This window comes from Diceros bicornis, chromosome 37, assembly GCF_020826845.1.
Source record: "Diceros bicornis minor isolate mBicDic1 chromosome 37, mDicBic1.mat.cur, whole genome shotgun sequence".
In the NCBI taxonomy this organism is placed as follows: Eukaryota; Metazoa; Chordata; class Mammalia; order Perissodactyla; family Rhinocerotidae; genus Diceros; species Diceros bicornis.
The window spans coordinates 18,772,752-18,786,371 of record NC_080776.1 but is presented as its reverse complement, the minus strand read 5'-3'; the positions used below and the strand labels follow the sequence as shown (position 1 = coordinate 18,786,371).

The following is a 13,620-nucleotide window of genomic DNA, read 5'->3' as shown; positions in this document are numbered from 1 at the left end:
CCACTAACCTACTGGAGGCAAGATGCTGATCCAGATGATGTTTAAAAGATAGAGAGAGGGAACTTTATTTTCTTATAACAAGTTAGTGTATGTTTATTTAGAATTTTTTTACCAATAAGATAAATAAAAAAGAGGGAAAATTACTTCTGAGACCATCATGCAAAGAATAATCTCCATCAGCGTTTTTCTTTGTTTGACTCTGGTCTTTTTTCCTACAGATATGTATTTTTTTTTTTTATAATTTTATTTATTTGTTTTTTCCCCCAAAGCCCCAGTAGATAGCTATATGTCATAGCTGCACATCCTTCTAGTTGCTGTATGTGGGACGCGGCCTCAGCATGGCTGGAGAAGGCGTGCGTCGGTGCGCGCCCAGGATCAGAACCCCGGGCCGCCAGTAGCGGAGCATGCTCACTTAACCGCTAAGCCACAGGGCCGGCCCCCTACAGATACGCATTTTTAACAACAGCAACAACAAAGGGATTAGCACATACATCCCATTTTGTAACCACCATGTATAATTCACACCTTGGTGTGACCTGCTTGCCACGTCTTGAAAGAGCCTTGTACGATTTTAATCTTGATAGTGCACTGGCATTGCATGGCTATACCATGATTGATTGAACACGCATTCTAATGTTGAATATTAGAGATGTTTGCAGAGTTTTTTTTCTCACTATTTCAAGGTTTCACTCTTACAGTTTAGTTGAATTTTGCAGGATGAACAGAAGATTACCAGGCGATTCAAAGGAGAGAGGTGCGTTCCCAAAATAGGGAAGAAGGAACTGTCATGCACAAAGCTCAGGAGACTGCACTAGGTGTAGGAAGCTCTAGGGGCTTGAGCAGGGTTGGAGAGCAAAGAGCAAAGGTGGGGGATGGGAGAACGGACCCAGCAGGGGCCACAGGTAACGGGAGAGGAGAACTTGGCAGCGGCCAGGAGGCGTTTGGACTCGATTCTGAAGATAACTTGACATGGCGGGGAAATTACGTGGTAAGATACCTTTATCCCTCCCAGCAGTCTGGATAATGGAGAGGTGGAAAAAGACCCAGGCAGAGACCAGCGTTGTGGGCAGGAAGCGCAGTGGTTGAGAAGTAGATGGCTGTTTAGGAGACGGAATCATTTAACAGATAAAAATAATAATGAGAATGAGGTATGAGAGAAAGAAAGAATCAAGATGACAGGACAGATCCATTAAAGTGCTCTTCCACTGACATCCTGGTTCCCTGGTTCCCTAGCGCCCATTTCTTCCCAGTAAACTCTTAGCCAGAACCAGTGCTATAGTCCAGGGATCAGAAAATTTTCCCTATAAAGAGTCAGAGAGCATGTATTTTAGGTTTTATGAGCCATATGGCCTTTAAAAAGGTAAACACAATTCTAAGCTCAGGGCTGTACAGAAAGAGGCTGTGGGCGCTGTGCAGGTGGCCACAGTCTGCTTCTCTGTCCTCCCCAGCCACATCAGAACATGGCTGAGAGATGTCCCACAACGGGAGGTGGTTGGGATCATTTTTTACACCACCTTCCTCTCTTGCAACAAAATGAGTTTCAGTAATAGTCATATATAGTGGTTAGGGGTAATCATTATTTTCTTATTTGTTCTTCTATTTTAAGACGATTAATTGAAAAAAAAGATAGATTTCCATTTTAAAGACATTATTCAAATTGAGTAAAACATTTCATGTATTGACTACAAATTTGGCTTTCCAAACCAAAGTTTTTCACCTCGCAGTCTTGCACTCTGTTTCAGTATGTTAAAATTTAAACAAAATTACGATCTCCGGGGCCAGCCCCGTGTTGTAGTGGTTAAGTTTGGCGTGCTCCGCTTCAGCGGCCTGGGTTCATGGGTTCAAATCCTGGGTGCAGACCTACACCACTTGCCAGCCATGCTGTGGCAGGAACCCACATATAAAGTAGAGGAAGATTGGCACAGATGTTAGCTCAGAGCTAATCTTCCTCGAGCCAAAAAAACAGAGGAAGATGGGCAACAGAAAAAAAAAATACAGTCTCCAAAGGGGCACCTAAAGTGACAGAAGTGAAGTAACTGGACATCTGATTCTTCATCTCCATGATAACTGTGCTGTCACAGTCCATCTCTTATGTCCTGCTAAAGGCAGTGATGGGTGTGACACCACAGGGGCTGCAGATCCAAATTGAGCCGAGGTGAGCTCCAACAATTCTGAGCTCTTAGGAACTTACTCTCAAAACAAATGTGTGTAGCTGGGGCCACATGTGTGTCAGGGTCAACTGTGTATAACCAGCAGTTCTCTTGAAATAACTTCTGTGTAGAATACAATGTTTATGAAAGGATGAGTAATAAAAGCATGCTGATTTGAAGCTTACAGATACAGCATTAAAACATAATTGTTTGGAACTTTGACCAGCAAAAGATGCTTTTGGAGAGGAGTATTTTATCAGTGTCTAGACATTGTCTAGAATTCCTGGCACATGGCGATCATAAAAAAGTAGACCAACTCTTAGGCATTTGTTGTTGTTTTAACGTTCTCTACCAATGATGCTCCACCTAATTGCCTGCTTCTCTGGCAGAGTGTTCCCATCACTGCAGGGCTCAGCGCTACCTTTGGAACTGCCCAACAATCGTTTCCACTTGTAGGCAACAATCTCTTCCATTATCCTGAACACGGAGGCCCCTACATAACACCCTCCTCCTCATTCTCAGCCAATGATCTAGCTTCCTACCTCACCAAAGAAATTAGACCAACAGCTGTGACTTTCCATCCCAGTGCTTGCCATCTTATCTCCACCCACCTCCTGCTTCCTCTAGTCTCAGAGGATGGGTCACCCAATCAAGACCAACTCTGTCCCACCATCTCTGGGATGAGTCATCCTCTCTATCTTCCTCTTTTGCTTCTTATTCTCAATTCTTATGCACAACTTAATTCTCATCCTAAAAACTAAAGCAAAACCAGAGTCCTCCCCTGCCCTGGCATTATCCCCTCTCTAGCTCCATCCAGCCTCCCTCCTCTTGTCCGAACATCTTGAGAGATAATGGATCTATACAAAGCACAGATCTCATCCTGTCTCTTCCTTGTGCACATTCAGCTACTGGCTGTTTATTATGTATGAGATAAACTCAAAGCTCCTTATTTGGCATGCAGGCAAGATCCAGATTCTAGCTCTCTGGTAACCTCACTTAGTAGCCTGTATATCACTGTAGTATCCAAAATCTTTTAGTCTGATTTCCTATTCTTCAAGCAAATTTCTAGTAACTGTTTCCCAGGCAAATGCTGGGAATGGGGGTGGGTGTCTTGTATATCAGACATAAGTATTACCATTATTAGAAAGTTGTTATCTCCCATTGCAAAAATAATAAATTGGCTTTCTACTTTATCGATCTTTCCTGAGTTGGGTTCGTATGAGTCAGTCTCCTGAAGCTAATCCACTCTGGCTGTACTGGAAATAGAACACTTGGACCCACAAAACTGAGAAACAGAGCCTCTGCCACGGCCCCACCAAAGTGAAGCTACCCTGGAAGTCTGCCTAAGGACAGGTGTCTTCCTTCTCTGACGTTGTTGTTGTTACCTGTCAGTATCCATCTCAATAAAGGACACAAGGCATGGGCTTTGGAGTCGGGAATTGCTGGGTTCAGTTCCCAGGTTCCTGTCTAGCTGTACTACTTACTGGCCATGAGACCTCAGGAAAGGCACTTCACTTCTCTGAGTCTATGTCCATAAATGGGGGTCATAATATTTACATACAGGATGACTGTAAAGATGAAACAGCTTTCATAAAAACACTGTGAAAAAGTGAGGAATGTTCCCAAATCCGCATAATGACAAAGATTGATCTGAAGGGCTGATGTGATGATGGGGCTGCTTTGGTTATGATGGGGAGGCAGAGCTGTCCAAAGAAGATGAAGACATTTTTTGTCTTAATGTTCAACCAAATGATCTGTCCTATGTATTTCAGAAAATCTTGAAAAATGTATACAAGTCATGAAGACATTGGATATGATTTTGAAGATGACCCCAAAGATAAGAAGACACTTAAACCCCACCCAGACATTGATGGTGGATGGGCATGGATGATGGTCCTGTCCTCTTTCTTTGTGCACATCCTCATCATGGGCTCCCAGATGGCCCTGGGAGTCCTCAATGTGGAATGGCTTGAAGAATTCCATCAGAGCCGCGGCCTGACTGCCTGGGTCAGCTCCCTTAGCATGGGTATCACCTTGATTGTGGGTATGTTCGCGTGTGACCTGTTGTAAAACTGAATAATTATAAAATGACAATTCCCCGCTGTAAGTAATGTTGTGTATTGTTGAAACATTAGATGCTAATGATGTTATTATTTTTTTCTTGTGGTAAAATATACATCACATAAAGTTTATCATTTTAACCATTTTTTAGGTATTATGGTTCAGTGCCATTGAGTATGTTCATCACCACCATCCATCTCCAGAACTTTTTCATCTTCCCAAACTGAAACTCCGCACCCATTAGACAATAACTCCTCATTCCCACCTCCCCCCAGGCCCTGGCCACTGCCATTCTACTTTCTGTCTCTATGAATTTGACTACTCGAAGGATCTCGTATAAGTGGAATCATACAATATTTGTCATTTTGTGTAATATTACTATTTGGATATTGTAAACATTTGGAGTATTTTAAAAATTGATCATTTAAAAAACTCTCTTTTGCCCCAAACTCTGTTTTCTTAACTGTTATAATTCATTATCTATCATTACAAAGCTCTGTTTATTTAACATTTATGAATATTTTTAAAAGATAAAAATTTTAGAGAAACTACTGTAAAAGTTAAGTAACAATCTTATTTCAGAGTTCTAGTCTTTTTAATTTGAAATATTGATCATATGTTGTTTCAAAATCTATTAAACTCTTTTAGAAAGGTTATTGAGTTAGCTAACAGGAAGGAATAATAATATATTCTTGTATTTTCTAACCACACAGCAATCTATGAAACCAATTCTTAGCCAGTTGGAGATACTAAACCAGAAAGTTATTATAAATATAATATGTCATTATGGCTAATGTGTTTCAGTTTGGGAACTAAACAACATTTACTGTCAACTAATATTTAATCAGCATCTATTATACACCAGGTGCTTTTGCTTCCATTATCTTATTTAATTTTATTTAATTCTCTTAACAATCCTATGAGGTCATGCCACTCTACCCTAATGTTGTTCAGTTGCTTCCCTTGAAAGTAAAAACCATACTTTTATATCTATTTTTTTAATTTAAACTATTTGTGATATATTTTATAGAGGAAGCATAAATGGCCTCAAATCTTTTTCTGGTTTTGTGAGAGTGTGTGTATGACAGGCATATGTGTGTTTGATGGGAGACTGTGCCTTTTCAACGATTTCCACATTAGTAATTAATTGCTTGAATCCAATTCAGAGATTTGTTGATCTTGGCTGGCATTCAATCGATGTGATTTCGGATAATCCACACAACATTAACAACAGTGGTGATACTAATGACAGAAAACAAGGACAGAGTGTTATTTCTCAAGATGTGTGTGGCGTGTGTGTGTGTTTATCAAAGGGAATTAATACTGATCTAGTTTTAAAATTAAATAAGGGCACCATTATGTGCGTGAGAGAATTATTGATAAATCATCTTTCCTATAACACTAATGAACTGACTCCTTCAACCCGACATTGCCCTTGTTAAAACTAGGACTGTTTGTCATATGAAAAATGCAGGTAGATTCACTTCAGTGTAGGGAATGTGCTAGTTTTATGTTAGATGCGATTCTACCTTCTCAATAAGTCAGTAAAGGAAAACTGTGCTTCTAGAATACTTAAAATCCAGTTTTATTACTTTTGTGTGTGTGTGTGTGAGGAAGATTAGCCCTGAGCTAACATCCGATACCAGTGCTCTTCTTTTTTGCTGAGGAAGATTGGCCCTGGGCTAACATCCATGCCCATCTTCCTCTACTTTCTATGGGATGCTGCCACAGCATGGCTTGACGAGCAGTGCATCGATGCGCGCCCGGGATCCAAACCTGCGAACCCCAGGCCGCCAAAGCGGAACTCTTGGACTTAACCGCCAAGCCACCGGGCTGGCCCCAAGTTTTCTTACATTTTTAAAAATAAGTTTTTAAGGGGTAGAACAAAACACTTATAGATTCAATCTAGGAAATGTGTGCCTGCAACAAAAAAGGAAAAGGCCAGGATATGAAATGTCCCAGTATTTTCCAAACCGTCCTATGAGGTTGTCTTCGACATCATTATGTGTTTCACGAGTTCTATAGAAATATGCAATGGAAACTAGCTCTGAAATTATTGGATATGGTTTTGAAGATGATCCCCAAAATAAGAACACCGAACTCATAATGATGGTGAAATGTGATTGTCATCTTTAATTTAATTGGGAGGTAACTGTGTATCTGGAATTCTGTTGGAGAGTCCCTGAATTCCAGATGGTGGAATTTCCTTTTTTTTTTTTTTTAAATTATTTATTTATTTATTTATTCCCCCCAAAGCCCCAGTAGATAGTTGTATGTCATAGCTGCACATCCTTCTAGTTGCTGTATGTGGGACACGGCCTCAGTGTGGCCAGAGAAGCGGCGGGTCGGTGCACACCCGGGATCCGAACCCGGGCCGCCAGCAGCGGAGGGCGCGCACCTAACGGCTAAGCCACGGGGCCGGCCCCAGATGGTGGAATTTCTGATTGTAGACTAACCTTTCTACAGGAAGGTGCCTGCCAGATAAAGATCTTTTATCTTGGGACTCAGAAATCATAACACAGCAAGGCCTATAGTTATATAAATGAAAAAGGTTTTTATTATATCTATCGTCACCCTAAATTGCTGCTCATTATCTTAAGCTGCCTGGTACAGGGTGGCTGCAGATATGTTCGGTGACTTTCCAACCAGAAGCCAGCAAGAACAGCTCTCCTTTATTGAACACTCACCACATGCCAAGTGCATGTTACGTACATGATCTCATTTGATTCTGCAGCAACACTGCAGGCCAGACCATCATCTCTAGCTCACAGAGGAAGAACATGCAATGCTCAGAGACATTAAGTAACTTACTGCAGGTTAAACAGCCAGTAAGTGTGGGACAGGCTTCAAACCTGGTCCACTGGACTCCAAAATTGTGTCCACTATACCACATGGCCTGCCACTATGTCAAATGGAGCTGAAAATATGTTTGAAGTGAATAAATATAAATTGTTTTCATTTTTTTAATCATTGTAAGCACATTTGGGTTACCTCTTTTAAATTAAAAAAAAAATCCATGAACTCTGTTACAGAGTTGAAAGCCATCTCTCAAGTAGTGATTTATACATGGGAAATTCAGTAATTTCATTCTTTGCCAACAGAGATTTTGCCAGTTTCCTGCAGGAGGCCCCAATTTTTAACAAAATATAATCACCTCACTCGTGGCTACAGCAGCCTTTGCGAGGGCTCTTGGAATAACTCTTTGTGGAAGCCATGTTGTTAGGGGAATCCATGGGCTGCAGATGGTTGCTTGCTTGTAGAGCAGTGGTTGTCAATCCTGGCTGCACATCAGATCCACTGCGGAGCTTTTCAAAACCCTGCTGCTCGGGCTGCACCTGGACAATTAAATCAGAATCTCTCGGGATGGGACCCACGCATCAAGATTTCTTTTTTTCCTAAAGCTCCTAAGTGACTCCGATGTTCAGCCAAGGCAGAGAGCCATTGATTTGTAGGCTCCTAACTCCTTATCACAGTGAGGCGTTACTCAAGAGACCAGTTCAGTGAACCACCTACTTTCACTCATGACTGTATGCCAAGGCTCATCTCAGATTATTTCTCTCCTCCCCTGACCTTTTCTCAACCTATGAGATACTGGAATGGGCAAGAAATTATGACTTCCTCAGGGTGTTCCTTGCACCAATGTGACACTTTATTATGTGGGAAAAGGGCCAAGGTTCAGATTCCTTCTGAAGAGGAGAAAGTCTGATGATGTGTGTAGTCTCATTCCAAAACATTGAATTCCTCTAAAAGTGGGCATCACAGCCAAAGGACTGTATCTCGATCTTATTTTCCCCCCTCCTTAGACCATGTGGGGAGTTCTTTTCATTTTGTTGAAGTGGCAATTCGATCTTGGAGATGCTAGCTGATCATCAGTAAGCAACGGTTAGAAAGTGAAACAGTCAGACAGCCTGGGTCTGACTTCCTTTTTCTGACATGTTTATATTTTGTAACTATGGAGGAGTCGCAGCATTTCCAAAGCTGACTTTGTGCATCTGCGAATCATAAATGCTGAAGCTCCAGCACGACTGGTCCAGGAGTTGATGAGCTAAAAGCCCAGACACTGTTATCAACTGAACGCTCTCATCAGTAAAGCAATTAATACTTTCTTTTTGATATATAACGTTCCTTCAGACATGAGTATCTGCACTTACACGAGAATTTCCCCCCTTTTTTCCTCAAATGCTTTCTTTTTTTTATTGTGAAATTTTTGTTGTACATTACTGTTTGTCAGTCACCATATAAATGCATCCCTTCACCCCTTGCAAATGCTTTCTTAATGCAATTTTTCACAAACATGCAGTATCGCAGAAAAACTTGCTTCTGGGCCCCTTCTGTAATGTGGAAAATATGATCGTGCTACTGAACTGTGATCTGTTGACATTTCGTATCTTTAAAGGCCTGTTAACGGCAAACTGATGAGCCGTGCATTTTTCTCTTTTTTTCCATTCATCCGAGATTTGGGTAGTGAAGTGATGAAGCGTTTAGGAAATAAAAATATTTGTAAAGAAATCAAAGAAATATCTTCAATTTATGGTTTCTGAATTTCAGCTGCCCCCAATAATTTCCTCAGATGTTTATATCAATGCACTTAGTTTATATATTATTTTACAATGTGCTTATTTTATAATATATAATCACAGTATACTTATATAAAATATATTTACTATATGGTCTGTTCTAAGAGATTTATCTACTGAATTATTTTCTGTAATGCGACAGGGTTAATTAAATGAATAAGTCTTTGCCTTCATAATTTTTAGGATTAGGCCTTCTCAAAACCATTAGACCGGGAAAAAAAAAAAACCTCTTAGCAGATTATGTACCCAAATTTGCACATGAATATAGTTAGAACTTTACAGGAAAGTGTTATTTCAGTTTGGGCTAAAAGGGGAAGCTCCTTGGAGTTCAACAAGTTTTTAACCTGAAATAGTGCCACCTGAATACAGGGTTTCATGACTATGTAAAGTAATAATGATCAAAAATAAGATGATGTTTAAGATGCGCCATCTTACTGAATATTGAGTACAGCCTCATACTGTATGGCTAAAATCCGGATTGCTATTTGGACAAGGAATCATTGGTCATGAGGCAAGCGTTAAGCTTCGGTGACATCAGAAATTACCTCCAAATCAAGAAGAAAACAAAGAGAGTTGACAAAAACTAGAGTGTCCTAGTAAAGTAAGCAATCAGAATGTGGATCATATAATACTGTACTGTTGGGGGTACTGGCATCTCTCACACAACCAAGTGTATTCCACACGGTGTCATAAGTGCAGAGCCTGATGGGTCCAGTCATGGCCTGAGAGTCAGCAGAGGCTGAAGTGTGTATGAAGCAATGACAAGTTCTTTTCAACTTGCTTTGCATCTGGGTGACCTCATGAAAACAGGCTGTAGATTCCCTGCTTGAAGCATGGCAGTCCTGAGAACCCTCTTCCTAGACTCCCTTTAGGTCTGGAGTCAAAGACTCAAATGTGTACAGAGGCCAAACAAGTAACGTAAATGAGGGCAGGGGGCCAGATATAAGACTAATGGGAAGAGTGGAGACTGCGGCAAAGAGCGAGGGTGTGATGCAGCTAAACGGATCAGCCACTGTGCAGCTCCAGCCGATTTTGGCTGTGTGAGAAGGTATTCTGTGCTTCCACTGGATTTTTTTGTGAATTCTCTTAATTTTTAAATGTTAGCAACTGATTCAAAACATTTTCTAAACTTTCAGATAAGGAAGATGCATCCTCAGGCCACATGGAGACCCTAGACCACGAGTTTAGGACTTCTATTGTAGACAAGAGAATGAACCAATTTATTTATCTATTTATTTCAGGTCTGCCTTCCTTGAAAACCTATAAGCTTGTGCTCTCCAGTGAAATTGTTGAAATCCATCTTTGCATGCTAAAGACTTTTTGCATAAAAATGGGGAGTTTTTGTTTGTTTTATTTAACAGCCCTAGTAATGTTTTATTCTTTATCGTCATATGAGGATTTCCTAAGAAAGGATGAAAATAAAACGCCATTAGTCAATTCCTTTTTCTACGTTCTGTGACAGGGCCTTTTATCGGCTTGTTCATTAACACCTGCGGCTGCCGCCGGACCGCAATAGTTGGAGGGCTGGTGAACTCGCTCGGCTGGGTGTTGAGCGCCTACGCTGCGAACGTGCATTATCTCTTTATTACCTTCGGAGTGACAGCTGGTAAGCATATTGATTTTTTTTTAACTTGATTTTAAATGTTTTTGTTGGGCATTTTGGCAATGCATTTAATTGTGGAAAAAAGAGACCCACTAAAATATTTTGTCCTTTTGTCTCCTCCACGCCACCCCAAACCCCATCCCATCCTCCAGGAAATACTTTTTAATATAAGATATCAAATATGCCTTAAGCGTGGGAAAACAACCTAGCAACTGTACTTGGCCTCCCTAACAGAATTTAATTAAATTTTCCATACCTGGTTCTAAGTGCTAGTCCTTTCTCTTATGAGGAACAGGAAAAGGAGGTAATAATACAGGCGTGGGTGAATAGACCAAACAGTAAGGAAATTAATAACATTCTCTCATTTAATAACTGCAGACTCGAGCATGAGTCACAGAGTAATCTGTTCAGATTAATGAAATAGCAGCAAAACCCACATACATGGAGAGACTCTAAGAAGCAAATCTAGAACACAGAGTGTTGGTCCCCAGAGAGCAGGTTAAAATTGGCTGCCAGGCAGCGCGGTTTGCATATCCGTTCTGCAAGATATAGTCCCAGCCATAATTTCCTTTATCAACAGGTAGCAGAAGTCCCACAGATAAGTTGTTTCTTACTTGTACAATTGTATTTCAATAAACTAGATCCAGCCTGACGTTTTTGAGTTGAGAGTTATAATCCCAGTAAATGACACATTGGCAGCAGTGTTAGAATAAGAATTAAAAGTTAGAGTTTGGAATTCTTGCTTTTTTTTTTTTCTTATTATCTGTGTGACTTTAGGCAAATTACTTAACCTGCTTATGCCTCGGTTTCCTTATCTGCAAAATGGGATAATTTAGTGCTTAGTTTACAGGGTTGTTCAAATGATGAGTGAGATAATCTATATAAAGCACTTAGTACAGTGCTTGGCACCTAATAAAGTGCTCAATAAGTGTCAGTTAATCTATGATTGTTCTTATATATGTAACATAACATTGTTATTACATTAGGAGCTTAAGAATATGCTTTATGATAGCAGGAGACAGTGAACACAAAAACCTACTGTCCATATAAGTGGACAAATTGGTTCTCTGGAATGTACATCTATTCACGTATACACCTAAAGCACTTCTGTATCCTTTAAAGCATAGTTTGAAAACCATTGGTCTGAAGGACCTTCCAACAGTCTTGAACAACTTAAGATGTTTTCCCTGAGTGTTTTAGAAACTTTTCCCTGTGATAATTCAATGAATAGAGCTAGCACAGGGATTTTTGTACTATAGGTGAGGAAATAAACATTCCTTCTGCCGAGACTAAGGAGCCACACTGGGTCTCTGGGCAGACACGTGGGACCCTCTATGAACTTGTTCTGGTGGTGTTTGGTTATATGGACTGTGACTTGATCCTAAAAACCAGGACTTGAGATTTATTCTCATCATTTAGAGATTTCTGTGGTTAGATTCTTTGTTTAAATGGAATTTTAGGGGGCCAGCCCAGTGGCACAAGTGGTTAAGTGCACGCGTTCCACTGTGGTGGCCCGGGGTTCGCTGGTTCGGATCCTGGGTGCGCACGGATGCACCGCTTGGCAAGCCATGCTGTGGCGGCATCCCATATAAAGTGGAGGAAGATGAGGCACAGATGTTAGCCCAGGGCCGGTCTTCCTCAGCAAAAAAAAGAGGAGGATTGGCAGATGTTAGCACAGGGCTGATCTTCCTCACAAGAATGAATAAATAAATAAATAAATGGAATTTTATTTTTGCAGTTAATTGCCTATTGATCCTCAAATTATATTACTCCATATTTATTCATTTATTCATTCATTCACTTATTTCTTCAACAAATATTTATGGATCCAAGGAAGTAGGAGGGAACTCAGGAGGCTGGTGAAAGGAAAGTGTTTCTTGAGACACTTTATCACTCCCACTTTTTATACAGGAAAAACCCAAAGAAAGTCTCTGAAAATAAATTTATCCACCTCCCCCACAAATACATGTATAACTATATTTAAGTGGAAACTCCAGCTAAATCAGTTAGCTTATCTATGTAAAATGCTGTTGGGCTGTCATTACTGAGGCGTGTTGAAGCTGATTGGCAATCTAGCCCCTGGTTAATAGAAAAGAAAACATTAGATGTAAAGATCTGCAAAAAGCAAGTGATCGAGATACTATTTATGTTTGAAAGAAACTCTGTTGATATCCTTTGTCAACTTAAAAAGCAAACTTGCCTGTTATTTTATCTCAAAATGAATTTATTCAGGAATAGCCAAAAGAACTGCAAGTCAGGATGCACATGCTATGGCAAACCATAGGCAAATCCAGAAAAGAAAGGAGCAGAGCTGCTTTTATGGAGAAAAAGGGGGAGTAGGGAGGGGCTGTTCTAAACAGAAAGTCCTTTGGGTGAAAGTAACATTTCAGGGCTGCAACAGCTTCTCATTGGCTGAGCTGCAGCATTTCTCATTGGCTGGGCTGTTGCTGGGTGAGGACAGAAATCTTCCTTCAGTAGTAAAGTAGTGTTACCTCCTGCCCTCCCTCTCTTGTGAGAGCTCCCCCTACAGTCCTTCCTGACTCCAATTTAGTTAAGGTTCCTTTTATTAATTTCTATACCGTCTTCATTCCAAAAAACATTTGAGGCAAATTTGTTTATATCTTTTTTTTTAACACCTAGGCAATTAAAATTGCATAGGAGTGTCCTCCTATTAAGCAGAAAATTCATGTCTGTTTGAGCAATCTTACTTAGCCAAGGGAGTCTGGACAAAGTTCTTCAGCTTTGCCAGAGCCCCACTTAAACCTGGCTTCTGAAGACACCTTTTCCCCCATCCACACTGACCCAGGACCACAGGATTCTCTCTCCCCATATGGGCCTCCTTTCTCCACCCAGCCTGTCGGGCTGTAAACTCCTCCTCTAATCCTGAGTGTGGTGAAGAATTGTTGCAGGGCCCTGCACAGGGCTGGATATTAGCAGGGTCTTGCCTGACCGCTGGGCTTGAGCCTGAATATCCCCAGGCCTGTCTTATAAGCTCATGAAATAATTGTGCTGATTATGGATAACAAGGTCACATTAGGAAGGGGGAATGTTGTAAAGGCCTGGATAGTGTAACAGGGAAATAGATGCTTTTAGCATTGGGCACGAGGTTTTCCTTTTTCTCACACAAGGAAGCATCTGTTATTCAAACTAAGTTAGAATTCACGCTACTCTTATGCGTATGTCCCTCAGTTCTGTTCCTATTAGTCATTTTATTCTGCTGCTGTTTAGA

General features: G+C 40.7%; 1 protein-coding gene across 2 annotated transcripts in view; it reads left to right on the top strand.

The window, feature by feature from the left end:
• The window catches only part of SLC16A14 (solute carrier family 16 member 14), a 32,336-nt gene that overhangs the window by 3,530 nt on the left and 15,186 nt on the right, over positions 1 to 13,620 (top strand). For both annotated transcript variants that reach the window (XM_058533166.1, XM_058533165.1), the window contains exons 2-3: positions 3,923 to 4,194; positions 10,251 to 10,394. In XM_058533166.1, the coding sequence (XP_058389149.1) occupies positions 3,936 to 4,194; positions 10,251 to 10,394 (403 nt within the window). In that variant the 5' untranslated portion in view covers positions 3,923 to 3,935. The remainder of the gene's footprint in view (positions 1 to 3,922; positions 4,195 to 10,250; positions 10,395 to 13,620) is intronic.